We start from the raw sequence: 26,090 nt of genomic DNA on the forward strand, positions 1-26,090 counted from the left end.
AAACGTTCATTACCCTTGTGCAGGGTTCCATGACATACTCATTCAGGACAGAAAGTGACTAGAATACATTGTCTACTCAGAGCAAGGTGAACATGTTCTGCTGAATCTGAAGCTGGCACTAGTGACAGCAGCACACATTAAGTGTTCTTTGGTATGAATATTTTGTCACACTGAAAATCCAGCATCCTGGATGTTTATGCTGAAGAGCTGATAATCTTAATTATTGCTTTGAATAAATGTCGGAGTATAATATTTGTGGTCACCAGGGATCCCTGAAATCAGTTTGCATAGAAAAAAATGCAGCATTTTCATTTTTACAAGGAATATGTCATTTTTAAGAATTGTGAAAAACTAAAAACAAACAATAGAACCCCATTACCACAAGTGCACATACAGGAATAAGAGAAATTGACAATTCAGTATTGGGCCGCCAGCTTTCATTTTAATGGCAGATAAAATGCCTATTACTGTTGGGTTGCTTTTATATACTTTTGTGTTTTTTAAAATCAGAGAAAGCTAGGAACCCGGTGGCTACTTAACCCCAGGTGCTGCTGTGTTTTAGATAAGAGTATGACAGACAACATTCATAAATCCCCAAAATTCCGTGATGTTTCCTATGAACTTCGTTATTGTTTTCAATTTTCCATGGAAGATGCTCAGATATTATGCCGAGGGGAGAAGTAGAACATGCAAGGATGTGCTTAGAAGAGCTGCTATATGCTTCCAGTGATGGTAGTTTAGGCCCTATCTATCAAGTTTTATTGTCAAAAACTGCCTTTTGATGACAAAACAGTGAGAAAAATGTAACTTTTGTTGGGAAAAATGCCAAGTTTCAATTACAAAAAAAACCCCAACCCTATGAGAGACTTCTCTTTGCTCCCTCCCTTCATTGCTGACAAAGAACCAGTGCAGAAGCTAGTTTGTTTTGTTGGCAGAACTTGCTTTTGCCGCTATTCCACAATGCCTGTCTTAATCCCTTTGCTCACCGATTTGATCTTTGCTGCCTTACTGGCATGCACCCCTCCCCTTTCAAAGATCCAGGAAATATCTCACAGCTAAGCTCCTATTCTGTCATGCATTAGGCAAACTGCTGCTGCAGGGACTGGTGTGGGGCAAGACAGCACACAAGCTGCTGTGCTGCTTTGACTTTCCTCAGTAGGGAGATCTCACAGAGTTACTCGTGATGCTGCTCCCAGCAGCTGAGGAGGCTGCTGAAGAACCTGGAGTGGATCCCAAGATATGCAGTGATCAGCTCTGCCTTCCTACAACACTGAACTGTGGGATACACAATCACAGTGCATTGCTCACAGTGTAGTCAATGGTGCCTCCAATATGGACATGAATGATCAACATATGGGGTAGGGATGTGGGGCTCTCAAAGCCACACTGACAAAAGACCAGGATTAATCTACCTGGGGGGTGGCTCACGTATCACAATTCTAAGAGATTTAACCAACATATTTAATTTCATTGGTTCAATTTTTAATATTTTCCTTTCAAGTAACATAAAATACAACTTTAAAACATGATTTATAAGGCTTTCACAGTTACAGTTAAAATAAAAGTAGACTAAATTAAAAATAGCTTTTTAAAAGGCTATACGTTTTTCCTTAACTTCATTAGTATTATACCTTTCTTGTGAGTAAAGAATACACATACATACATTTATGGTGTGCCTTCATATACATGTACATAGAGCAATTGCTACAAATATAATTTAATGTGGAAAAAAAAAGAAATTGCTCCTTACAACTCTTTGCTAGCATTGCAGTTTAGCTGATTAACCATTCCAAGAACACAGTGCAATTTGGCATTCTTGCCTATGTCCATTGTGAGCTGTGAACGTCATAACTTCTAGCAACAGTAATTTAAAACAAACAGTAGCTCCAAACATTAAAAATAAAGCTAGAATCAAAAAGTATGAATCATTTTCAGACCCTGCTTACAGGGCCTGATCTAAAAATGACTGATATCAACGGCAGTCTTTCCGCTAGTTTCAATGAACATTGGATCAGATTCCCAGTGATTAGTTTCCAGGATTTTATACAATATCATCCTGGAATGAAGACTTAAACGTGCTTTTCATCACAGCTGCAGTGTTAGAAGTAAAGCTTCTAAATCTTTCTGGGCCTCTTTATCCTATGACAGGAAAACAAACATTCAGTTAGATGTGGAATGCCCCTGGTGTTACAGTTTGTTGTATCAAGCTAATAGGTGCTCATACAAATTTCTCTATTAACAAAAGACATTACATACAGTTAATGAGGAGTCCTGTGGCACTTTTGAGACTAACACATGTATTTGGACATATGCGTGTGTGGGCCAGAATGCACTTCATCAGATACATTTGATGAAGCCCATGAAAGCTTATGCTCCCCATTGTTTTTGCTGAAACGGACTAACGCAGCTATCCCTCTGAAACATAAAATCAATAGCCACAAAATGCACAAAACTACAAATAGCTAAACTAGACAACAAAAATCACTGGGGTGAGAGAGAGAGAGAGAGTGAGTGTGTGTGGGGGGTGGGGCGGGTAGCGCCAGATGGCAGCCTTCTTCATCCAGCTGTGAGAAAGTACTCTCACCTTCCCAATAACACTCTTTTCCTGGACGTGGGTCTAGGCCCACACTTTTATAGGCACAGTTTGGATCAAAAGACATTTGGCTTTGTGTTTTGTGTGTAAGTCTGTATGCTGTGAATATGCAATATCTAAGATCTCTGACTCTTCTTTGGAATTCTACCATCCAATTCTCAAGAAAATGTGGGAAATATACCTAATGATTTTGGGCCACAACTTGCCCTACCTCATGTGTCAATACAAAATATAAGTACTAAAATATTACATTCTACTTATTGAAATGTTTCTTCTGAAAACTGTACCTGCGTTTTATTTCTCCCTGTTCAAGCACACATCTTTATCACACAAAGCCAGTATCAGTTCAGATAAAGCTACATTTTAAAAATCTGGAGGTGAAGAACATAATGTAGTAGGGATGAAAACCCCTGATTCACAAACACACAAGTTTGGGGTGCCCATGCAACAAACCATAGGCATGCACATCTCAGGAGTTTTGTACCAGTATTTCAAAATTACATGCCATGGTTTCTTCAACAGCAAGATAATTCTGCAAAGGAAATGTTCTAAAAGAAGATTCAGCAGACCAAGACAATGAAGTAATCGCTTAACTTCAGGATCACTGTGTTATTCAATCAAAGAATTAAAATAAAATACAGAACATTTTAAAATATAGTTTATGGACGAGTAAACTCGTGCTCTTCTTTATTCTGATTAGTTTCTATAATGACAAGGTGGAATAAAGAGAAATATTTGAAACTGATAGAAAGCACATAAAACAAATGTCAAAGTATATTATACTATCTGGTCAGATTAAAGCATTAATACATTAGCAGAACAATTCCCTTGAATATGTGTTCTCACTGACAACAATAGGCTAAACTATCAACCTAATCATTTATCAGAGACTTAAAAGACATGCATTACATGCCTGTACACACTTGCCAAAATATATTTAGTTACAGGAAGAAATGTGGCATTATATCCTATGCCTCAAAGTCCATGTCACCTCACCCGCCCTCACAGTGTCTGTTCCAAGATGTTTAATACAGAGTTGCAAAACACACAATACTTTCATCAGGAGACTACCAGAGTCTTGGGCCAGAGAACATATATAAAAGTTTACAAATTTATGACTGTTTGTTCAATGGAATTCAGAAATGGTATTCAGGGCTGAACTCAGAAGTAAATACGCAGGCATTTTCTTTAAACAGTTAGGGGAAAAACCCTCACAGTTCTATTTAATCCTCGGCTACGTCTACACTATGAGATAAACTTCAATTTAAGGCAGTTAGCTTGATTGTACCAAGTGACTGTCTTCCCTGGAAATACCATTAACTCGATTTAGGGAGCACAAATATAGATATCATAATATCGTTGGAACTGGGTGGGTGCAGTGTCAAGTTCAAATTTAGCAGATTGAATGAAGGCTAGTGTGGAAGTGCCATGTCTTTGAATGGAATTCATTAGCCTCCAGAGGCTGCCTGGCACTGTTGCACCTGGCTCCTGGCTGCCCACCACTTGTGGGAACCAGGAAACTGACCAGCACAGAAGCCCTGATCAGTTTCCTGGCTCCCATGAGTGGTAGGGAGCCAGGAAACTGATGACACTGCTACACCTGGCTCTTGGCTCCCCACCACTCACGGAAGCCGGGAAACTAACCAGCGCAGCACCTAGCTCCCTGCTCCCAGCTCCTGTGACACAGGCACAGCAACACTGGTCAGTTTCCCAGCTCCTGTGAGCTGCCGGGACCTGGGAACCAGGCAGCAGGGTGAGTGCTGCCAGCAGTAGGGGTGCAGCAGGGCCCGGGGGGGAGGGCACAGAATGCAGGGTTGTGGGAACTGTGGGATGGGTTCCCACAATGTACTGCTGCAACAGTCAATATTTAGCCACTCTAGTGTAGCAGCACTAACTCTACTTTGTGGGAAATGAGGATACTCAAAATCGAGTTTATAAAGCCCAGTGTTATAAAATCAAATTTAATAAAATTGAATTTATTGTGTAATGCAGATGTAGCACTAGGCTTTTCACACTTCTCTCAGCTAAAAGCTGTTGATGCAAACTCAGGGTTCTGTCATATCTCAGTGATTTTTGTTCAATGTTTCAAAGACGGACTGGTTTATTCACACCACAAATGATCCCTTTTTAAAAACTGGTCTTGCATATTTCTCTCTTTCAATAGGAGAAAAGGAAGACTAATACATTGGGCAATCTCTTCAGAGAACTGCAATGTACCAAGAGCTAAAGGTTGGGCAGTCCTTCCTGCATCTGCCTTTGCTGCTAATAAAAATAAAATGGGGCTGCAAGGCATGTTACTTTAGCTCAGAAGCTGGCCATCAGAGTCCAAAACTACACTCTAATATTAATTTAATGACAACAACATGTTTTGGCTTTGAGAACCACTCTCATGACTTCTGGTTATAGCTATACAACTCCATGAGACAGCCTCAACTACAGTATGGGAGATACCCAATCACACATAATGGTGGCCAATTAAAATAAAGTCTCTTATACTTTAATATATTTAATTATATAAACTAAATCCTGCCTGTCCCCAATTTAATAACTTCCACAGGCACTTAATAAATAATCCTGACCACAGCAGTTATCAGTTTAAATATCTCCTATAAATGTAGTTTTTCTCTCTGTCTGTCCATCTGTCTGGGTGTTTAAGTGTTTGTTCAAGAACTCCCCCTAAACTATAAGAGCTAGGACCACCAAATTTGGTAGCTTCCTCTTATCATAACTTAAAGCAAGGCAAGGGTTTGACGGTGTCAGGAAAAGGGGATGTGTTTGGAATGCATGACATCTCATAAATACATACAAAAAAGAAGACAATCACCAGGCAGGTGAAAGGGATAATAAATCTTCTAGTAGTTTCATAATATTACTTTCCTCCTTAGATATTTCAATCAGCACAGGGATCCACTTGCAATTTTCTACACACTTGCTGTACGTCAGAAGGGCATTTTATAGTCTCAGATATAGTTATTATATTCCTCTGAGAATGAGACATGGTCTCCCAAAGCTTCTAATGATCAACATCACCAAAAATAAAATAAAATAAAATGCAGTTGACTGTAATGCTGCATGTTCTAATTATACAAAATGAGCATCAAAATGAAAGAAAATCCATATTTCACCTATTTCTAGGATTTGTGTTAGAGGCATGTCCTCTGTTAATGACCTGAGGTTCAATTTATATTGGTTATCAATTATATCTTATTTCTGACCAACCTCAAAAACCAAATTTCAACACTTAATTTGGTTTAATTTTAGCATAGAAATCAGCAGTGTATCCCAATATTTTGAAAGCTAAGCCTCACTAAAAGGAAAATTAAACTAATTGCATCTTCCTTCAATCCTCCTGTGAGCTGCCATCTCAGTTTATGTTTCTCCTATATGCCTGAAACATGGCCACACTCTTGTGATTGATCATCTTTTTACTGAACGACAGCCATGTTCAAAACTTTAGGGTGACCAAATAGCAAGTGTGAAAACTGGAGCACACTTTTCTGTCAGGGCAGGAGGTATAGTTGCACATATAAGACAAAATACCTAATTTAGGGACGGTCCCAATAATATCAGAACATCTGGTTACCCTACTTACACTTGAGAGGATGAGTGCTTAGTATTAAAACTAATAATCAGTTTCATCATAACCTGGTGAACTCAACACACTAGGGTCTCGCCATTCGCAAGTGCCACATTCGCAAATTCAATTATTCACAATTGGCCTTGCTTCCCCAGGGCTCCAGGGCTGGGAGTGCCGGTGGCTGCCACAGATTCCCCATGGCTCTGGGGCCAGGAGCACCGGCTGCTCCTGCGGCTTCCCAGGGTCCCAGGGCAGGGAGCACGTGCGCTGCCTCTTCCTGGGTCTCCAAGCCCCACCCCCACATTCGCAAAAATCAACATTTGCAAGGGTTCTGAGCACAGAACCCTCGCGAATGTTGAGACCCTGCTGTACAGTAAATGCTCAAGACATGCGCAATCAAGTTGTGCGTGTCTTGGGTTAACACAACTACTGCACCTGACAGGAGTGGGAAACCTGATTCTCACAGGAGCAGCGCCTGATTCTTGCCGCCCTGAGAGGAGAGGTTTCCTGCCCCTGTCAGGGGCGGCAGCCACTCCTGTCCAGGGCAGCAGTCGCGAGTCAGGCTGCTGTCCCTGACAGACAGCTGCTTGCAGTGCTGGTTCTTCTGAGAAACCAGGCCACAAGCCTCTGTCTGCGCACTGGGCTCTCCAGCTAGGGAGCCTGGCAGGCACACAGCTGCTTGTGGTGCTGCAAGCAGCTGTGTGCCCCCCAGCTGTGAGAAACTGGGGCCTGCGTGGCTGCCTCCACCCACTTCCCCCAGGTGCCCGACTCCAATTTAGGTAAAATTCAATTTACTCAGACGTTGCCCAGAACACAACTTCCATGTAAACCGAGGGATTACTCGACATAAATGTAGGATACTTTATCACTATGTATAAAAATTACCACGCAAGTGTGCTCTCAGTGAAAAAAAAACAACACACTGGAAATATCCAGGTCATGCTCTCCAGAGACTTTTTTTTTTTTTTTTAAAGAATGCAAACAGTTAAGGGAAGCCTTTTGGCAATAACCTAAAAACCATGTGGATTATAAGGTATGAGAGGTAGGTTTAAAAAAAAGAAGTGGGGGCAAGAGCATAGGTATTCATCTCCTGTTTTATCAATTTACAACCTTATAATTCTATTACATATTTAGCCTTAACTCTGAATTTTTATTACTGTTTTTTTTGATAACTACAATGTTCTGATACATGTTGCCATTAATATACTTACATACAGTCTCAATTTTAACTCAGTTTAACATAATTTTTGTCTGGATTTGACATATCTCCCAGTGTTACTGGATTGTCCCTCCTGCTTTGCTGTTTTCAGCTCTTCTGAAACAACTCTTTTTGAGGAGATAGAGAAAGCAGGCTTTTACAACTGCTGTTCCTTATGTTTATCATCATGGATGATTGGAACCATGAAAATAACATGCCCCTAAGTCTCTCACTACACTTCCAAGTGATGAATTCATTGTTCCCAACAGGCAAGCACAGTACCTTCACTATGGCCCACATGTAGGATATAAAAGCTTGTTATTTTCCTGGTTTGCTTTTTATTTTTAGATATATTAAAATTATGCTCTTAAATTCTTGCTGCTACACATTTCTCCACTGAAAATATAAAAGATTCTTTGTTCAAAATAAGGAATCAATGTTCTCAAGTCTGCAACAATAGGCCTCCTTTGCCTTCTGAGAACTGTCCTTTTAACAGTACATATGTACACCCACTCACAGCTCATCTCACATGATACTATATCCTTACACACACTCACATGATCATTCAAATAAAATATCATTTTTCAAATAAATAATAAAACATCATATTTCAAATAAAATATTGTTTTTCTTCCAAGATTTCAAAAGAGTATTGATTTTACTTCAGTAGTCCACCACATGTAATTTGGAGAGAATTTATATAATGCCTTTCACGCTGACAGTTTCTCAAAACACATTTCAAAGTAATGGTAGCATAATGACTACCGGCTAAACAGATCAGCCATTATGAAGTCAACCTTAGTTCACACAGAGCTTTGAACATTAGGATCTCTTCTACTGAGAAGGCAAATGTTTCTTAGGACCCTCAAGTTCTCCACTTGGAGAACACCCAGGCTGCATCTACACTAGCAAGTTCTTCTGAACTTACTGGAAGGAGCCCTTTCAAAATATCTAGTGGAGCGTCTACACATAAAATGCATTCTTTCAAAAGTAATTTTGCAACAGTATTTCTGTCCCCTACTGTCCCACAGTTCCACCGCCGAGGGCTGGCCAAGGCCTGTCCAGGGCCAGGGGAGCCCCGCGGCAGCCGCCAAGGGGGCCAGGGCACCCCCACCTCCAGCACCTGCGTGGGTCCACAGCAGGGGGCAGTGCTGCTGCCACCATGAGGAGCCCACCACTGCCCACTTAGCCACCTGGCAGGAGCAAAATGCCATCCTGTAAGAATTGCTGGTGATGGAGTGGGAGGCCTGGGGTGAGGTGGCAGGCACCCTTTGCACCCTCATCTGGGCTGTGAACACCTGCATGCCCCAGACTCCTACTCCATTGCCAGCCACTCCTGCAGCCCTTGTCACAGCCCTCATGCGACCCCTGCCCTTGCTGCTCTGCTCCTGCCTGACCTCCCTGCAGCCACCAAGCCGAAACTCATCTGCTGGCTTGTGGCTAGTGTGGTCCCCGCCAAGCCTATCACCTGTCCTCCCTCTTCACCACCTGCTGAGGCTGAGGCCACCACACCCCAGCCATGCCTCTACCTCTACATAGTCCTGGCTCTGTCCCAGCCCCTACAGGGACCACGGACCTGGGGCACTATGGGCTCCAGTAGCCAGTGCAACTCATGGCCCCCCACGCCCACAGATAAGTAAGGCCCCACCACCACCAACCCAGGACCCCCTCCAAGTTCAGACTCCCCCACCCCTGACCCAGGACACCCCAATGTATATAGCCCCCCCAGTCCCCTGTATATCATTCTATGTATGTTTTACCATTGTACAACACTTACAATATTTAAACCATTTCTTTTTCACTACCCCCATGTCCCTTGTGATTGGTGGGAAGGCTCCATCAGCTCCCACTTAATCTCACAGCCCTCCCACACACCCCAGCAGCCCAGACATACATCCTGTTTGCACAGCCTTGAACACATCAGGCACACTAGGCTCAGCCCCCAACATCCCAACCCTGTCACTGCCAGCATCCCCATCTGCTCACTTCACTAAACCCATGACTCACCATCAAACCCACCTCCAACCCCAAACATTCTCGGGCCATTCATCAGTGTCATCCTGGATTGGAGCTGCTTCTCCTGATACTGAGTGCCCAGTTCTGCTTGTTCTGCATCCTTGTTGGGCAGCCAGATCAAATTTGAGCAATATTTAAACAGTTGCTTGCTCACTACCCCCATGTCCCTTGTGATTGCTGGGGAGTGTGAAGGTTGTGCATGTGGCGGGGTTGTGGTGCGGGAGCAGTGAGGGATGGGTGTGCAGGGTGGGGAAAGAGCAGGGGGAGCCCGGGAAAGGGTCACTGGAACTCCTGAGCAAAGGCCTCCTGGAGGGCCCCTCTGACCCACACCTCATCCCGGTGGCACCTGTCAACACAGGGCACCAGCTGACTGCACAGGGCCAGGGCGGGCCTTGGAGCCCAGGCCCGCACAAAGATCTTGTGTTTACTCTCCATGATATTGTGGAGAGTTCAGCAAGCATCCACAACAGTGGGCACAATGTGGAGGCCGACTTCCAGCTGTGTGAGGAGGCACTGAAAGTGGCCCTTCAGGCACCCGACCACCCACTCCACGGGGATGCAGGCCTGGTTCAGGTGGGCATTAAAAAGGTCCATATGCCCAGTGGTGCAGGGGGTAGGTGGCATGAGCCAGCATGAAGAGGGGCATGGTCATGTCTCTGACCCGGAGCACCCAAGGAAGGACGTAGGTCCCCTCCTCCATGCAGCACCTGAGTCAAGAGTTCCAGAAGATCCACGCATCATGGGCTCAGCATGACCAGCCCACACAGACATCGAGAAAGCATCCTTTGGCATCAGTGAGGGCCTGGAGCACCATGGAGTGGTACCCCTTCCAGTTGATAAAATCCCCTGCGCTGTGATCCAGGGCCTGGATTGTGATATGGGTCCCGTCCAGTGTGCCAAAACAGTCGGGAAACCCCAGCTCAGAGAATCCCATGATGGCAGCATCAAGGTCCCTGAAGCAGACAACCCTGGGGAGGAGGATGGCATCCTCAAGGCAACATCATATGGATAACAGTAGAATGGAAATGGGGGCCAGGGTGGGGCAAAACTTAGACACATTGGCTGTGCCTACAGGTGCCGATTCTTCTGGCAGAAGCGGCACAGTTGTGAGCTATCTGGAAGATGCTAATGAGGCACAGATGCAAATTTTGCATGCCTCATTAGCATATTGGCATGTGGTTCGGAGTCCGGAAGAAGTTCTAAATAAAAATTTTGAGGAAGAAGGGGCTTTGGGAAGGAGGGTTTCCTTCCGGAAGATCCCCATGGGCCATGTGTCTGCACGTGTACTTTGGAGTCCAGCAGAGCTTCTTATGGACTCTGAACCATGTGCCGATATGCTAATGAGCTGCAGAAAATCTGCACCCGCACCTCACTAGCATCTTCTGGATAGCTCATTACTGTGCCACTTCCGGAAGAAGCAGCACCTGTAGATACAGCCATTCAGTACAACTAACGTGGACATACTGCTAAAATATCTCAGCATAAATCACTTCAGTTACGAACTGTTCTCCTAAGTCCTTGGTCATCGTTTTTCTACAATACAGTTCTGTATAGTGCTGATTGATAACAGATCGTCTTAACTTTAGTAAAAAAAGATAAACTCAAGGCACATCTTAGCACTGAGAATGAAATGGTGCTAAGGAGATTAATATTCATACTTGTACAAAGCTTAAGTTATTACAAGAAACCACAACTTCGGCTGATACTAATGCCCACGCAGAAGCTGTTCTTGGTGCAGCAGGCAGTGGTCTGTCTTCTGAGCAAGAATGTTTGGCTTAGCTGTCAATCAAACTCCTTAACTGCAAGCAATGAATGAGGTATGGCCATTTCTTCTGCAGAACAACCTCTGCTATGCTCACAGTGGGTCCTTAGGCTGACAAAGCCCAAGTTTGAACTTTTGAAATTCCAAGACATTAAGACATTTTCAGTGGAAACTATATAATTGTGGAACATGTTTCTATGGGAGATCAGAGAAAGGCTACGTCTACACTAGCATTCCTCTTTCGAAAGAGGCATGCAAATGAAGGAAATTGAAAATGCAGATGAGGCACAGATTTACATATCTGGCACCTCATTTGCATATTCTTCTTTCAAAAGAACAAAAGCAGTGTGGACGTGGCTCTTTCAAAAGTAATCCCCATCTTTGAATGAATCCTTCTTCCTAAAAAAAAAAATCTTACGATGTTTAAACAAAACTTTGATAGCATTCTGTGTGGCAAGAGATTGCTTATCAACAGGTGTGACTGTGCAGTCTAAACTTCTTTACTGTTTTATTTTTAGGATCCATGCTTCTCTGCTGTTTATCTGGATAGCCTCTGTCTGATTTGTTGTTTGTTTCTTTCTGTTACATAACTAATTTTGCAAAATTTAAAATCAGCTAAAGACATGGGATATGGTTGGCTAAAGAACCATTTCGTAATGAGGCAGGATTTGGTAAAATATATTGTTTTGTAGCACTTTAGTGTAAAATGACTGATTAAAGCACAGCTAAGCAGGACTCAAGTTTAATTTTTATAAACTGAGATCCAAAAGGAAGTCCTCTGGAACTCAACTCTGGGACACAGTCCATGATGGGTAGGCTGTTGGAGTCTAACAGCTCCAAACTATACCTCACTGAAAATGGAGGAGCCCCAGATGACCTGATACTGACTGGCCACCAAAAATTTTACTTGCTTTATGGGAGTGATGTGCACTGTATGCTTAGTGTGTGTATTCTGTTTTAATAACTGGTATTCAACAGAGATTAAGCATATTACTTTATAAGACTCATTTACTAGCATAAAGCCCTTCAAACACACAGAAGTTTATGCTCTGAGCCCTGGGAACTGGCTAAGCGTAGGTGCTTAGTCATTGGGGAAACAAGGGTACCTAAATCAACCAGGTTATGCATTGCCCCCCAGAAAATTAAAGGTGGGGTGCCAGAGTGTGTGGGTAACAAGCATGGTTAATGTAGACACACTGAACAGTTTAAGCTTATGATAGTTTAATAAACTGGATGAATTACATATGGGCCAACTCTCTAGCATAAAACAAACTCTTCAGAACAAGCTTTAGGAAGCTTCCTAAATAACCTTTTTGCAAGATATTTCAGAGAGATGGAATCAGCCATTGTAATAAACTGGGTTAAAAAGAAAGGAGGAGGTTTCAGCTTCAAGAGGAAAAGCGATGTAGCTTTATTACCATGGTGCACTGGGACACAACAGTGATAAATGCCAAAGAGAGGACAACAATCATAACAGAAACTTATTGTCACTTTTGGTACTCACCTCATTGGTAATTGGTAACATTGATGAGGCAAAATCACAGTATTTCAGTGCATTGCTTCTCTGACCGAGATCTTTGTAGCACTGGAAGGGGAAAATGTGTTAAAAATAACCAGGCCTTTAGAATACCAGAATCTATTAATTATTTTTTAAAAGTAAACTGTTTTAGTTACCTTTGCCAAATACACATAATTGTATTTAGAATATCCTGGATGCATTTCTTCTACCTGGATAATGAAATTCAGGAAATAACAGATGCATAAATATCCCATGGTAAGACTAATGTGGACAACATAAAATTTCCAATAAAGTGCAAAGCTTCCTCAAAGATTTAGGCTGATTCCCTGATATCATCCCTTAAGACTAACGTGGTCAATATAAAATTTCCAATAAAGTGCAAAGCTTCCTCAAAGATTTAGGCTGATTCCCTGATATCACCCCTATGCTCCAAAATCCTTTTAGCATAGTTGAAAAATACAGAAGTGTACTAATTCTTATGGGTAAGACACAAAAGCTGGAAATTTGTTTTTTTTTGTTTTTTTTTGAGACTTTGCTAAAGTCCTCAGTCTTCTGTTTGAAACTTTTATGAAAGGATCAAGAAAATGCATCACCCCAGGTACAAAATCTACAATGTTCACACTAGATGGAAGATGATGATAATGAAAAGAGTGATATTTTACTCTCTTGTCAATTAGCCAGGCAACTACTGCTCAATCTAGGCAATTGGGCAGGAATTAAACTCAGTTGCTTCATCAGTTTTTTCACTCCTCTTCTCCTTGCCTCTTTTATCCCTGTGTCCATCTTCCTCTTTATCCTGTCACCTGGAAATGTTTAAATGTTCAACATATTTTTAAAACATATGTGGGAACATCTGACTCTGCTATCCCTCTACTCCCCTACTGCTAACGTTGTTGTAAGACCTCTGGATATACTCTGATGTCCTGAAGAGTTGGATAATGGACTCGAAAACATGCATCAGCATGAGCCAGCAATATTACCCCATTTTGAACATAGAAGAGATGTGCAAATCTTAATGATGACCGAACACTTTACAAAACTTTTGGTAACCAAGATGCAACCTCCGTCAATAAATACCACACAGTAGTTATGAGTTACCTCAGCAGAATTTACTACTGCTGCTATTTCTTACGCCAAAACATTCTGTATTATTTGTGGTATTGCATATTGCCAGTGGAAAATATGCACAAACACATACCATCAAGCTTAGACATGGGCAGAAGATCATTTAAAGCTACAGTTACTTTAGAGCACAGGAGCATGAGCCAAAGTCCACTGATGTCAATGTGAATTTTCCTACTGACTTAGTGGAAAATGACCTTTAAATAGAATAAACATCTATTATAGAGAGGGGGTGGTAGTGTAGATGTAGATATGTATTGTCCAACAACACAGGAATTTTTGTTTGTTTTATTTTTAAACAAAGTAGGGACATGAAAAAGCAAGTCTGATATTGAGGAAAAATGTGCTTGTCCAGTAAATATAAAAATTGGTCAAGCAGTAACCACATCTATGAAAATGTCTCCTTTTGGAGTTACTGTCATATTTATCAGCTGCACAAACAGCAATGACAAATAGAAGTTGCCCAGTTGCAGCTATTATAACCTATGTACACACAGTTTTCTTAAAATTGTGAATTCAAAGACAAATGCACAGGAACATACTCCTGTGTGATTGGGGCCATCCAGTTTGCTTCATTTTACATGCATTCTTGGTATTTATCCATCTCCCACACACAAGGAAGAATGCTTGTGAAAGCTAGAAAAGGTAAAGTTTAGATTAGAAAGAGGAAACTGCCAGTGTCAGTGTTCCATTGAAATTGCAAACAAATGAGCTTCTCTTATGCAAATCCCTTAAAAATGGGCTTGACGCAATTGTTCACTGAGGTTACTTTTGATTCAAAGATATCTGTAGCTCTGACATTAAATCTGAAAGCAACTAACCAGGGAAGTTACCGAAATTTATAAAAAGGAGAATAAATAAATAAGCAATGTTACTCATTCTACCCTATATTAACTTTAAGGAAGTTATTTCAGAAATAAATAATAGGACTTTGAATTTATATCCACTGAACGTAATTTGTTCAGCTGAGGTCTTGCAAACAGTCACGCAGATTATTTGGTAAATCGCTGCTCAGGTAAACTGTTGGACAGGATCTACCTTAAGGAAATTCTGCAAAGCTTCCTGTACTGTTGACGTTGGTGGAGTCCCAAAAAGAGTAGCAGCTACTTTCTTCTCAATCCAAGACAACTGTGCTACCTATAACAAAATCAGAAAGGGAAAAATATACTTAAAACTCATTTTTCAATTGTAAAGAGAAGTATCGCCTTGTATTACTGTATGGCCGCGTCTACACTAGCAAGTACATTCGAAATGAGGATCGGAAGAGCGAGCTCTTTCGAAAGAACCCGCGGAGCATCCACACACACACCATGCTCTTTCAAAAGTAACTTCGAAAGAACTCCCATGTTATTTTGACGTTGGTCCTCCATTCCCAGGATGGGAAGTGCGCCCTCCTTTGAAAAATAATTTCGAAAGAGAGCAAGTGTAGACACTCTGCAGCCCGCTCTTTCAAAGAGGGATTGCCATCCATGGTGGCAATCAGCCGGCAGGCAGCGGCGCTGCTCACTGCACAGACAGATCTCTATGGCTCCAGCGTCCGGCCACACTTAAGGATGCAGGCTCCCAGAAACCCTGAGGCAGGAAGCTGAGAGTGTGAAGCCAGCAGTGAGGCCATGCTGCTCTCCAGCTCGCCAGGCACTGCGACAGCCAGCCAGTCCCCACACCACCCGGACCCATGGCCAGCCACCCGGACGCTCGCCCGCCCCAGGGGCTCTCCAAAGACAGCATGGAGTCATCCCAAGAGGTGGGCCAGGCCCCGAACCATCAAGCCCCATCCTGGACAGAGGCCGAGATCCAGGACTTCCTCTCCCTCTGGGAGGATGAGGAGGTCCTCCAACAAATGGGGGTCCGTCGCCACAATGCAGTCACCTTCGAGCAGCTGGCAAAGGGGCTGCTCGGCCGCGGCCACCCCACCCGCACACCAGAACAGATCCCATCAAAGGTGAAAGAACTGTGGTGGGGGTGTTGTAGGGCCCAGGACACAGACACGTGGTTGGGGACAGCCCCCACAAGCTGCCCCTACTACAAGGAGCTCCACCGCCTCCTGGGGCTGAAGGAGGCCGGACCCGCCCCCCCACCATCCTCCTCAACACGTCTGTGGGTGACACCGAGGAAGAGATGGCAACTGAGGGCGAGGAGCACCCCAGGTCCAGGCGACCGCAGACAGCATGGAGACTCGACCCCCACCAGTGAGGATGAGGGCTCAAGCGAGGGGGTCCTCGTCATCGACCTCCCATCCAGGCCCTCTAGCCAGGCCCCATCCGACCATGCCTCGCCTGCCTTCCTGGAGGGACCCATAGGTAGGTGGCATGCACACCAGCCTCCCTAGTGCCTGGGGAGGGAGTGTCAGGTCCCACCCGGGGTGGCCACAGGCATCCCACACGGCCACCAACCCAGGTGCATGTGGACCCTGGACAGCTATGCTCCCCGGGCTCTCAGGGGGATGATGCGCGGCACTCAGAACCACATAGATGGGACAGCACCAAGGGCTGGCCAGACTTGGAGAGACCGGTGAATAGCATGGAAGGGGTGTATCTTCAGTACCCCTGAGGGGCACCCAGGGACACGGACCTTGAGAGGGGGTTGGGCAGGACACGGGGACCTGCACCTGGGACTAACGGTCCATTCCCCGCTCCCCTTCTGTCTCCACAGCTCCTGCAGTCAGTGGCTGAAACAGCCCCACCATGGAGGGTGAGGGGGAGCGGCCTGCATCCCAATCAGGGACCATGCAGGGCGGCCGCCGGCACCACCAGGGTGGCAACGAGGAGGCGGGGGATGCTGCCCATACTGCAGCTCTGCGGGATCTTACTGCCATGCCACAGGAGTGGCTTGCTGTTGAGCGGCAGGCCTGGGACTGGGTCACGGCGAACATGGACACCCTGACCCGGGCCGTGGTGGACCACCTAGACCCAGCTGCTGCCCCATCACAAGCCACTCCCGCCCCCCCCACCCCACCCCACCATCCCTCATCCCCCCCGTCACCCAGCCACCCCTCGACCTCCCCGGTCAGCTTCCTCACCCCCCACCTCCCCAGTCCCCCCGGTCAGCCTCCTCACCCCTGACCTTGACCACCTCCCTAGTCCCCCGGTCAGCCTCCCCACCCCCGACATCCCTCACCCCCCCACAGTCTCCACCCCCCCCCCCGCAGTGAACCCCCTGCCCCACAAACCCGACCTCTCTGCCCTTGTCCCAACCCCCCTGCCCCCGGCTGCCCTGATGCAGCTGGCCCATATGTTGACAGGCCAGGGTGAGGCCATCCCCTCTACCCCCTACTCCCCCCATGCCGACCCCAGGGAGCCCACAGGAGCCCCACCCCAGCAACGCCCCTACCTCCCCATGACACCCGCCCCAGCCCAGCCACAACGGACCACCTGGACCCAGGGGGAAGGGGCGGATGTGGGTGACAGGGATCCCGTCCCTCAACCCCACTAAATGAATAGGGTCTTCCACCCTTAGCCTCGGCCCGCCCAGGGCCCGGAGGGTGGCCACCTGGGGCCACAACGCCCCTGTATATAGTTCCCCCGGCCCCCTTTTCTGTGATACCCCTCCCTGTACATAGGCAAACCAGTAATAGCGGTTAAGTAAAGTGTTTATTTTGTGGTTCCATCTGGGTCCCCTGTGAATGTGTGGGGGTGGTGGGGTGTGTGTGTATGGGGGTGGGGATGGGGTGTGCGTGCATGGGGGTGGGATGGTTACTGCGGTCCCCGCTCAAAAGGCCTGGCGCAGGGCCTCCTGTACCCAAACCCCGTCCCGCTGGGCCTGGCGGCATGGGACAGCAGGGGGCTACTCATACCTGCACCTTGCCTCAACGGCCCACCCATGCATGAATGGCTCGTGCTTTGCCTCCATGAGGTTGTGCAGGGCACAGCAGGCCCCAACCACTGCCGAAACACTGGGGAGGCCCACCTCCAGCCTCGTGAGGAGGCATCTGAATTGCCCTTTCAAGCAGCCAAATGCCTGCTCCACCACGTTGCAGGCCCGGTTCAGCCGCTCATTAAAAACGTCCTCGCTGGGCTGTGTGTGTCCCGTGTACGGTCTCATGAACCAGGCCTGTAGGGGGTAGGCCACGTCCGCCACAATGCAGGGTGGCATTGTGGTGTCCCCAGTGGGGAGCTCCCGCTGGGGGATGAAGGCCACCTCAGCCATGCAGCGGCCCAACCCTGAGTTCCGGAACACCCTGGTGTCACGGGCAGGGCCGGACCAGCCCTCACAGGAGTCCCAGAACTGACCATTGGCATCAACGAATACCTGTAGGACCACAGAGTGGTAGCCCTTACGGTTTATGAAAGCCCCGCCACTGTGCTCTGGGGCCCGGATGGTGATGTGCATGCTGTCCAGAGCCCTGAAGCATTTTGGGAAGCCCAACTCCTCGAAGCCCCGATGGCATCGTCCAGGTCCCTGACACGGACGACCTGCCGCAGGAGGACCCTATTCGTGGCCCGGATGACCTTCAGGGAGCGGGAGGAGGATGCACTCATGAGCATGGGGTGGGGTGTAGTGTGCCGACCATCCCGGTCCCCTGCAGGGCAGGCCTCCCTGGGGCCCCTGTCCCTGTCCCGTCCCTAGTGAGGGCTGCCCTGCGGTCCTCAATGGTGCCCCATGCCGGAGTGCCCCCCATCCCTTAGCCCCCATATGCACATAGCTTACCTCATTGAGGACGGCCCCAACAGTGACCCTGCCCACCCCAAACTGATGGCCAATGGATCGGTGACTGTCCTGAGTGGACAGTTTCCAGAGGGCGATGGCCACCCTTTTCTGGAGTGGGAGCGCTGGCCTCATGCATGTGTCCTGGTGCTGGAGGGCTGGGGCAAGCCAGTGGCACAGCTCTAGGAATGTCCTCTTGGTCATCCAGAAGTTCTGTAGCCACCGGTCGTCGCTCCAGTCCTCCAGCACCAGCCGGTCCCACCAATCGCTGCTTGTGGGGAAGCTCCACAGGCGGCGGATGCCTCGGGGGACCGGCTGGGGACGTCACGCCCTCAGGCTGGGAATGGGAGGCTGCTCGGGTTCCATGCGGGCCCAGGGTGCCTCCTCTGATCTCCTCGGTGTGCGAGCCTGGAGACAGGTGGCTGGCCTTCAACGTGTGCAAACCGATGCATGGGATGGGGGGGCCCTTAAGGAGACAGCGGGCTGTGGTCCCGGAAGGGCTCATCCACCTTGTGACCCTGCCCGCGAGACCTCCTCCGCCTGGCTTTCTGTTTCAAAAGCCGTCCTTTCAAAAGGGGGCTGTAATGTAGACACGGCCTATATGTATACAATTTGGTGTGCAAAGGAACACAAGGAGGAGTCTTTACAACATACACATTATGAGAAAGTTAATACAAAATACTGATTGAACCAATGTGAGATTATTTCTGGATATGAAGATTAATGTTCAGACCAAATATCGTAAACCCACATTAGTTTTTAAAATGTCAGGGCTGATATAGACAGTAAGGCACAATTGTCCACCTATTAAATGTTTCAGCCAGCAATTAGAGCAGTTGTTAATACTGTCATTATGTGGGTAGCTAATGCTCTTCTAAGACATGTTCATTTCATGTGCAGAGGTGAGACACAGATCTCTCTAAGCAGGTGTTCAGTTGTCCACTTGAATTCTCACCAATAGCACGTGCCAAGAAACCTCTCACTTTCCAGGATTCCAGCCTGGTATAAAGGAATTTTCTGGAGATTTCTTTACTCTATGTTGCCATTGTCACACTATATACTGTCTGACATTTCTTTCCCATATATATCTCGGCATACACCAGCAGCCACAAGAAGGAATCCTTGAGACTGAGTGGGTCACACTAAACCTTCCACCTGGCTCTTTATTTTCTAAAACCCATTGGGCTTGTCTACACTACCACCTTCCTTCGAAGGAAGGATGGCAATTAGGGTGTTGGGAGTTTACTAATGAAGCTCTGCCGTGCATAGGCAGCACTTCATTGAGCAAATTCCCCCCGTGGCAACTTTGAAGTTTTAAACTTCGAAGTACCGGCTCGCATCCAGCCGCGCTCACCCGCCGGTACTTTGAAGTGCCGGGGCAACTTCGAAGTCCCCTTACTCCTCTGAATTACTCAGGAAAGGATGTACTAAATCACAACCTGGCTGGAGAGCAGAGTCATAGAAAAAGAGAGTGCCAGGGTAACCATCAGCAGATGGGGAGATGGCTGCTGCCACAAGAAGGCACTAATGCATTGAGTGAACTGGTTCACAAGTATCTACACACAAATTTCTTAAATCAAACTTACTTACATAGATATTGGTTTCTCATGGAATAGAAGGGCAGAATGGTTTTCATTAAGTGACAACAAAAACACACAGTGAAAACATACAGGCATACACTATCTACTTGAGGCTTGTGCTGCAATGAATTTTCTTTCAGCACAACACAAATGTCTGACACTTTAAAAAGCTGGAGCTAAGAGAAATCCTCTCACTAAAATATCTTCTCACAGTGCCCCTCTGAGATCAAGAATTATTACTATCCCTATTTGACATGCACAAAATTGCAGCACAGACACTACATTAATTACTCAATGCCACACCAGAAGTCTGTGGTCAGCTTGGTCTCCCCAAGTTCAGACTAGTGACATACCACATAAACAACCCATTCTTCCTCTCCAAATCTTAGTTATCATTTCACTGATATGTATATATAATAAACAAAAATCAAAACAAAGGCCTTTGAAAATGAGTATGTGGCACAGTGAATGTGTGTGACAATGGCGGGAAGCTAGACAGCCAGTGTTAACAAGCAGGCACGTAGAAATTATTTCATGAGACGTATGTAGCAATGCTTTGTTTACAGTTTTAAAGTCTCCATTTCAATAAACATGTCCTTTCTCTCAGATTTCAGTTACAGGATTCAGTTGTAAATACATTATCTTTTTTAGCACATTGGAGTCAAATGTTAGGCATAGAAAACAACTTACTGAATAGCACCATCTTCCATTTAAGTGATATAACAAAGGATCGTGAGGCTTAAGTTCAATTGCTTTGTCTAGATGCTCCTGTCAGAAAGAACAGGAAAATAGAATATTCATTTCGGTTTGGGAATTGTCATAAAACTTCTAAAAACTATATTGCAAAAAATCAGTGCAAATATATTGGAATCATCTTCTGTGACTGCTTTTGTTCTAAATGTGCTAGTGTTCTGTAAACATTTTACCTGGCAGCACCCTTGCATACAGAAGAAAACCACATACACAATTATTTAACAACTCTGCACATAATGTACTTGGACACATGGCATTTAGAAGATGACCTAACAACCCCAAAGTTCAACAAACAGTCAAAGGATCTTTAAAATAAACAAGCAAACAGACGGAGTTACTCCAAACCTATTAAACTTTGGGTTTAACCATATTTGACATAAGAAAAGTACAGCACATCAACCCAGTGCAAGCACTCCTATTTTGCTTCATAGACACTATATACTCAAACTAATTATCAGCCCTTCTCTAGCATGTAGCATGGCTGCCACTATGAGTTGGTGCATCATACAACATTTTTTACTCAAAAGCAGGGCCTTGTTTTCTTTGACATGGATAATGAAAAAAAATCCACACCTGGCAGATGGTCAGAAAATCTAGAAATAATTTGACATAGATGTCTAAGATAAGAAATTGAACCACAGTCCAAACTTTCTAGTTGAACAGTGATTAGAAGTGTAGATCCTACACCCAAGCCCTGCAGTTCTCAAGACAAAATGGGTCTGAATAAAACAGTACAAAGGATAATAAACAGCAGATGAAATATTTCTTCCCAACCCACCTTTCTTTCTGCTCTCTCCTCCATTTTCAGGTCTCCTTAACTGAGGTAAATTCTTTCTGAATAATCAGCATTTCAAAAATAAGGAATTTATTAAAAGATTTTTTTCTACCCTGTTTTATTATTTTCTTCTCAAAAATCATTCAATTGTCAAATATTGTTGGTTTTACTTTCCCAATAGCTCTATTTTTCAAACCAAGCCAATCACTAAAATAGTTGTATAAAAGTATAACTTCTCATCTGAACCACTCAAATGATCTTCTTGAAGCTGTGACAGCTTCCCATTTCATTCTTTTTGCAAACTGGTCACATATGTGCTACTCTTTCAATCTATTTTATTTAATTTACATTTTTCTACACTATTCATATGACTTCAGAAGTTAACTCAGTAAAGAAGTTATATTGAAACTCTTGTATTTTGAAAGCTAATGGACAATATGTTTTAGGAGCACATAAAAGTAATTTCTTAACCATAACACTGGCATTGAAGTATGCCCGAAGGCTGAGTTAATTTACTGCAAAAGCCTGTCTTGTATATTATTGGTAAAAGCAAATTAAGAACAGTTGCTAATGAAACTACCAAAACATACCTTAAAGAGACCACCATTCCTGATTTTGTTCTGTATACTGTCAAACTCAGACATATAGCCGCACATAATTGCAAACCTTTGGTGGAAGAAAAGCAAAGTGGCAAAAATACAGCTCACACATATACAATTACTTTAGTCAAATTCCTTTGATTTAAAATGATAAAATAGGTGCATAATTACTTCATACATTGCTACACTATTTAGAAAATAAAAAAACATGATAAAATCACAGCAAATAGTTGTAGGACATTGAAAAAGTCTAACTGATTTGGGCTGCCAAGTAAGTCTGAAACCAGGACTTTCCTGTAGAACTGGAAGTATGAGCTTCTATTATTTGAGCCAAAGGACTAAGGATAACATTTTCAAAGGGCCAAGTGACTCAGGCACTGAAGCCCCATTTTACAAAAGTGATCTAGGCTCTTAGGGATTTAGGCTCCAATTGCCTAAGTCACATCTAAAAAAATTGGAATTAGGTACTTCTGAAAATTTCTACCCTTTGGATTCTATCTGCCAGCTGCAATAAACTAATTAACTTTACGCGTACCAGTCACAAGAGGCGGAGAAAGATTCATACTTTCCTAATATGGGTTACAAAAGCAAAAAAATCTGCAGTAAACTCTTTCATATCCATCAGACCCAGGACCAGGAGGTTGCCAGGTGTTCCAATATTCTGTATAATAGAGAGGTAAACCTAGCAATGCATAACACTAAAGACAAAAAGATTAGATTTTGAGGAAAAAACCAAAAATGCCTGGGGAGTACTTCATTTACTAACAACAATAGTATTGTGCACTGTAAACATACTGTATTTGCTGTATTTATTTGTATTTACTTTCACTATACCGTACTTAAGGAAAATATAACCAACATTTCCTTATGGCTAACGTGCCAGTTATTTGAGAGTTCTAGATGGTAGAATGCCAGTTAAGACCGAGTTTATTGTATACCAAGAAGGGTGAAAGTTGACCCACATGCAGTTGTCAAGCTTGAAAAGAGAGCAGAGCTCACTTGCACACAGAAAACACTGTGATCGTATCCTCTCTTTCCAAACCTGGAGCCAGCAGTGAATTTGCTGGAACAAACAGTTTTACCTCAATGGTGGAGCAATCAGTACACACTGCACCACAGATAAGCAACACCAAGCACATTAGCTGAATACTAGGTTGTGGCAGTGATATGGAAAGAAGGCTAGTGGGGGTGACAACAAGACAGGGCTGAACAGCGCTTAGGGAAAAAATTCATGTTCACAAGCAAATGCAAATACTCATCCCATAGATAACATGGAAACATGGAGCCTATGATCATAGCAAAGCATGCTCAGAGGATACCATGGACTTAGGGCAAGGCAGGCAGCTGGCACAAGACCCATTTATTTTAGCTGCCTGAATTGATGATGAGATATCAACACCAGCCTCACAACAAGCTGCTACTAATAATATAACTGAGAAGCAAGTAAGTCCAGAAGAACCGCAAACATTTGACAGGAATGTAATGGCAACAACTGGAGGATATGATTGAAAGAAAATAAGATTGGCTCTCAAATAATGTGGTTGCATCAATCATGTAGTCACACTCTAGCAAGGTTCATAGAAATAATTTTTTAATTATAACAAGAAAGCAGTGATTGTCACATCAGTGATGTGGTGCTAGAAAGGTCTGATAGGGATATTAGGAACATGAGACAGAACAAAGGATAGTCCTGATAGCTCATGATCTGCAAAGCTCACCAGAATATCTTGTATGTATCTCTGTAGAAATGTCTTTCACAGATTCTGTTTTTCTAGCATATGGAGAGCAGCACAAATAGAAGGTGTAGCTACACAAAGACTAATTTATGAGATTGCATTTGAGAAACAATAAGTGATCGTGTAATTAAAGACTGTACTATATTTCATATTCGTGAACAAGAGGTCCATCATGGCTATTAACCAGGACAGTCAGGAATGTAACACCAGAGTCCGCGTGTCCCTAGACGCTCTTTGCCAGGAGCTGAGACTGGATGATCGGGGATGGATCCATCAATGATTGCCCGTTCTGTTCTTTCCCTCTGAAGCACCTGGCATTGGCCACTGTCAGAACATAGGCCATTGGTCTGACCCAGTATGTCTGTTCTTATGTATAAGGGAACGAAGAGTTAAAACCGGGCACACCATCTTAACTTGCCCATTCCTTGACTTGTGGATCCTACCTTAACATTCACTGGAGGTAGATCTTCCATTATGGAAATCAATATAATATAGATTATATACAATTATGTAGCACTGGGAACAACCAGAGCATTTTGAGCTCTGAGTGATACGCTTACACTCATGAGTCAATAGTCAGAATATAAATAGTCCCTTTCAATCTTACATAATTTATTTTTGGCTTTTCCTGCTTTTACTGAATTGAACACGTTTTCACTCTTTCCTGCTGTCTAGATTTCTAGAAGTTTTTCAAATATCCTAGTTACTTTCCACAATGTCCTCTTTCTCTTTTACCTATGCCTCCTGCTTGTTAGTTGTTCTGATCTTTCTAGTATTCTTTGGTTAATTTTTAAATGTTTGAAAACTTGTATTCTGTTACAGCAAACTACTGCTCTTTCTATTCCATTCTATGGTGCCATGCCATGTCTCCTACTGGCTTCTAAAATCACATTTCTCCTCTCTCAGTGCATCTTAGAACCTGTTGCCCTAATTGTCTCTTTTATTTAAAAAAAAAAATCACAAAAATTCATTCCTATTTAAATAAACCCTTCCACAAAGTTATAATTGGGGGAAATAGGCTGATTTAGAAATATTTTTAAATGGACTCCTTTTCTATGCTTATATTGTCTGAACAACACGCTCATTTTCTTGACTCTCCAGAAATGCATGCACTCTTATTGATGCACATTTATTACTGCAATTATAATAGACCCATGCATGCATATCAAGAGGAAAACAGACCCCAGGCCTGACTTTAAGTTGCCCTAAGGCCACTTTATACCACTTTACCACCAGTAATAAAGCAGCATAAACCCATAAATATGGTTTCACAGATTTTACAGAGTTCAGCTATGACATCTAAGATTTATTAAATCAAAATAAGGAGTAATCTGGAAGTTGAAGTGAGAATTATGCAAAAAAAGTTGGCAAATGACAGTGAGAACATTCTTTGTTAGTACTGATTTATTTTAGGCATGATTTAAATCTCAACTTTGATTCTTTACATTTGCCAGTTTAAGCTATGAATACATTCTTGTTAAATTAATACACTGTAATAGTTGCACAACTAAAGTATTATTTTATTCCATATAAATGAATCCAATAGTTTTACTATAAAAATCAATTATAAAAGTAATCATGTTAATTAATTTCTAATACTACCGATGTTTCCTGCTAAGGCATTAAAGCGGGCATAACAACAGTTGCTGAATTCACATGACATTCAAACAGACTGTCAAACATTATTGAGCAGGATATGCTCTGAACAGAATCTGGCTAATCACACTGATACCCCTGTCAACTAAAACAGCATGGTTTCGTATGGGAAAGAGCTGGTAAAAGGGAATGAAGTTAGGAAGGTCAGGAAAGTTCACATATTTAGAGGGGGGTGGGAAGGTACTAAAAACTTTATTTGACATAAATTGCTCAGATCTAGGCAACATGTCTCCTACCCCCTTTACTCATTAGGTGCTAATCAGATAAACTCAGCATACCATAGCTAAACGGATTGCTGCTGGAAAAGAAAACAATGGAAAGCGAACAAGCTAATCCAGCATCTTGCAGTATTTTCCTGTCTGTGCGTGACAAGTTAAAGAAGGGCACTAGCTTAATCTAGTTCTGAGAAGTACTTTTATTTATAGTGATTATTTGTGATAGTCAGAGAGAGACAATACAATTCACACAAAATGAAAAACAAAAAAGCTACTTAAAATATCAATTTAAAAAAAATTCCTATGTCTAAAAATAAGGATCTCTCTCATATACTTGCTGCAATG

General features: G+C 43.9%; 1 protein-coding gene across 2 annotated transcripts in view; it reads right to left on the bottom strand.

The window, feature by feature from the left end:
• Positions 1 to 1,474: 1,474 nt before the first annotated feature.
• The window catches only part of RMDN2 (regulator of microtubule dynamics 2), a 58,510-nt gene continuing 33,894 nt past the window's right edge, over positions 1,475 to 26,090 (bottom strand). For both annotated transcript variants that reach the window (XM_074989689.1, XM_074989690.1), the window contains exons 6-11: positions 22,130 to 22,205; positions 20,702 to 20,779; positions 14,826 to 14,924; positions 12,821 to 12,874; positions 12,651 to 12,731; positions 1,475 to 2,139 (exon numbers count right to left, since the gene is read on the bottom strand). In XM_074989689.1, coding sequence (XP_074845790.1) covers positions 2,086 to 2,139; positions 12,651 to 12,731; positions 12,821 to 12,874; positions 14,826 to 14,924; positions 20,702 to 20,779; positions 22,130 to 22,205 — 442 coding nt within the window. In that variant the 3' untranslated portion in view covers positions 1,475 to 2,085. The remainder of the gene's footprint in view (positions 2,140 to 12,650; positions 12,732 to 12,820; positions 12,875 to 14,825; positions 14,925 to 20,701; positions 20,780 to 22,129; positions 22,206 to 26,090) is intronic.

Source organism: Carettochelys insculpta, chromosome 3, assembly GCF_033958435.1.
Source record: "Carettochelys insculpta isolate YL-2023 chromosome 3, ASM3395843v1, whole genome shotgun sequence".
In the NCBI taxonomy this organism is placed as follows: domain Eukaryota; kingdom Metazoa; phylum Chordata; order Testudines; family Carettochelyidae; genus Carettochelys; species Carettochelys insculpta.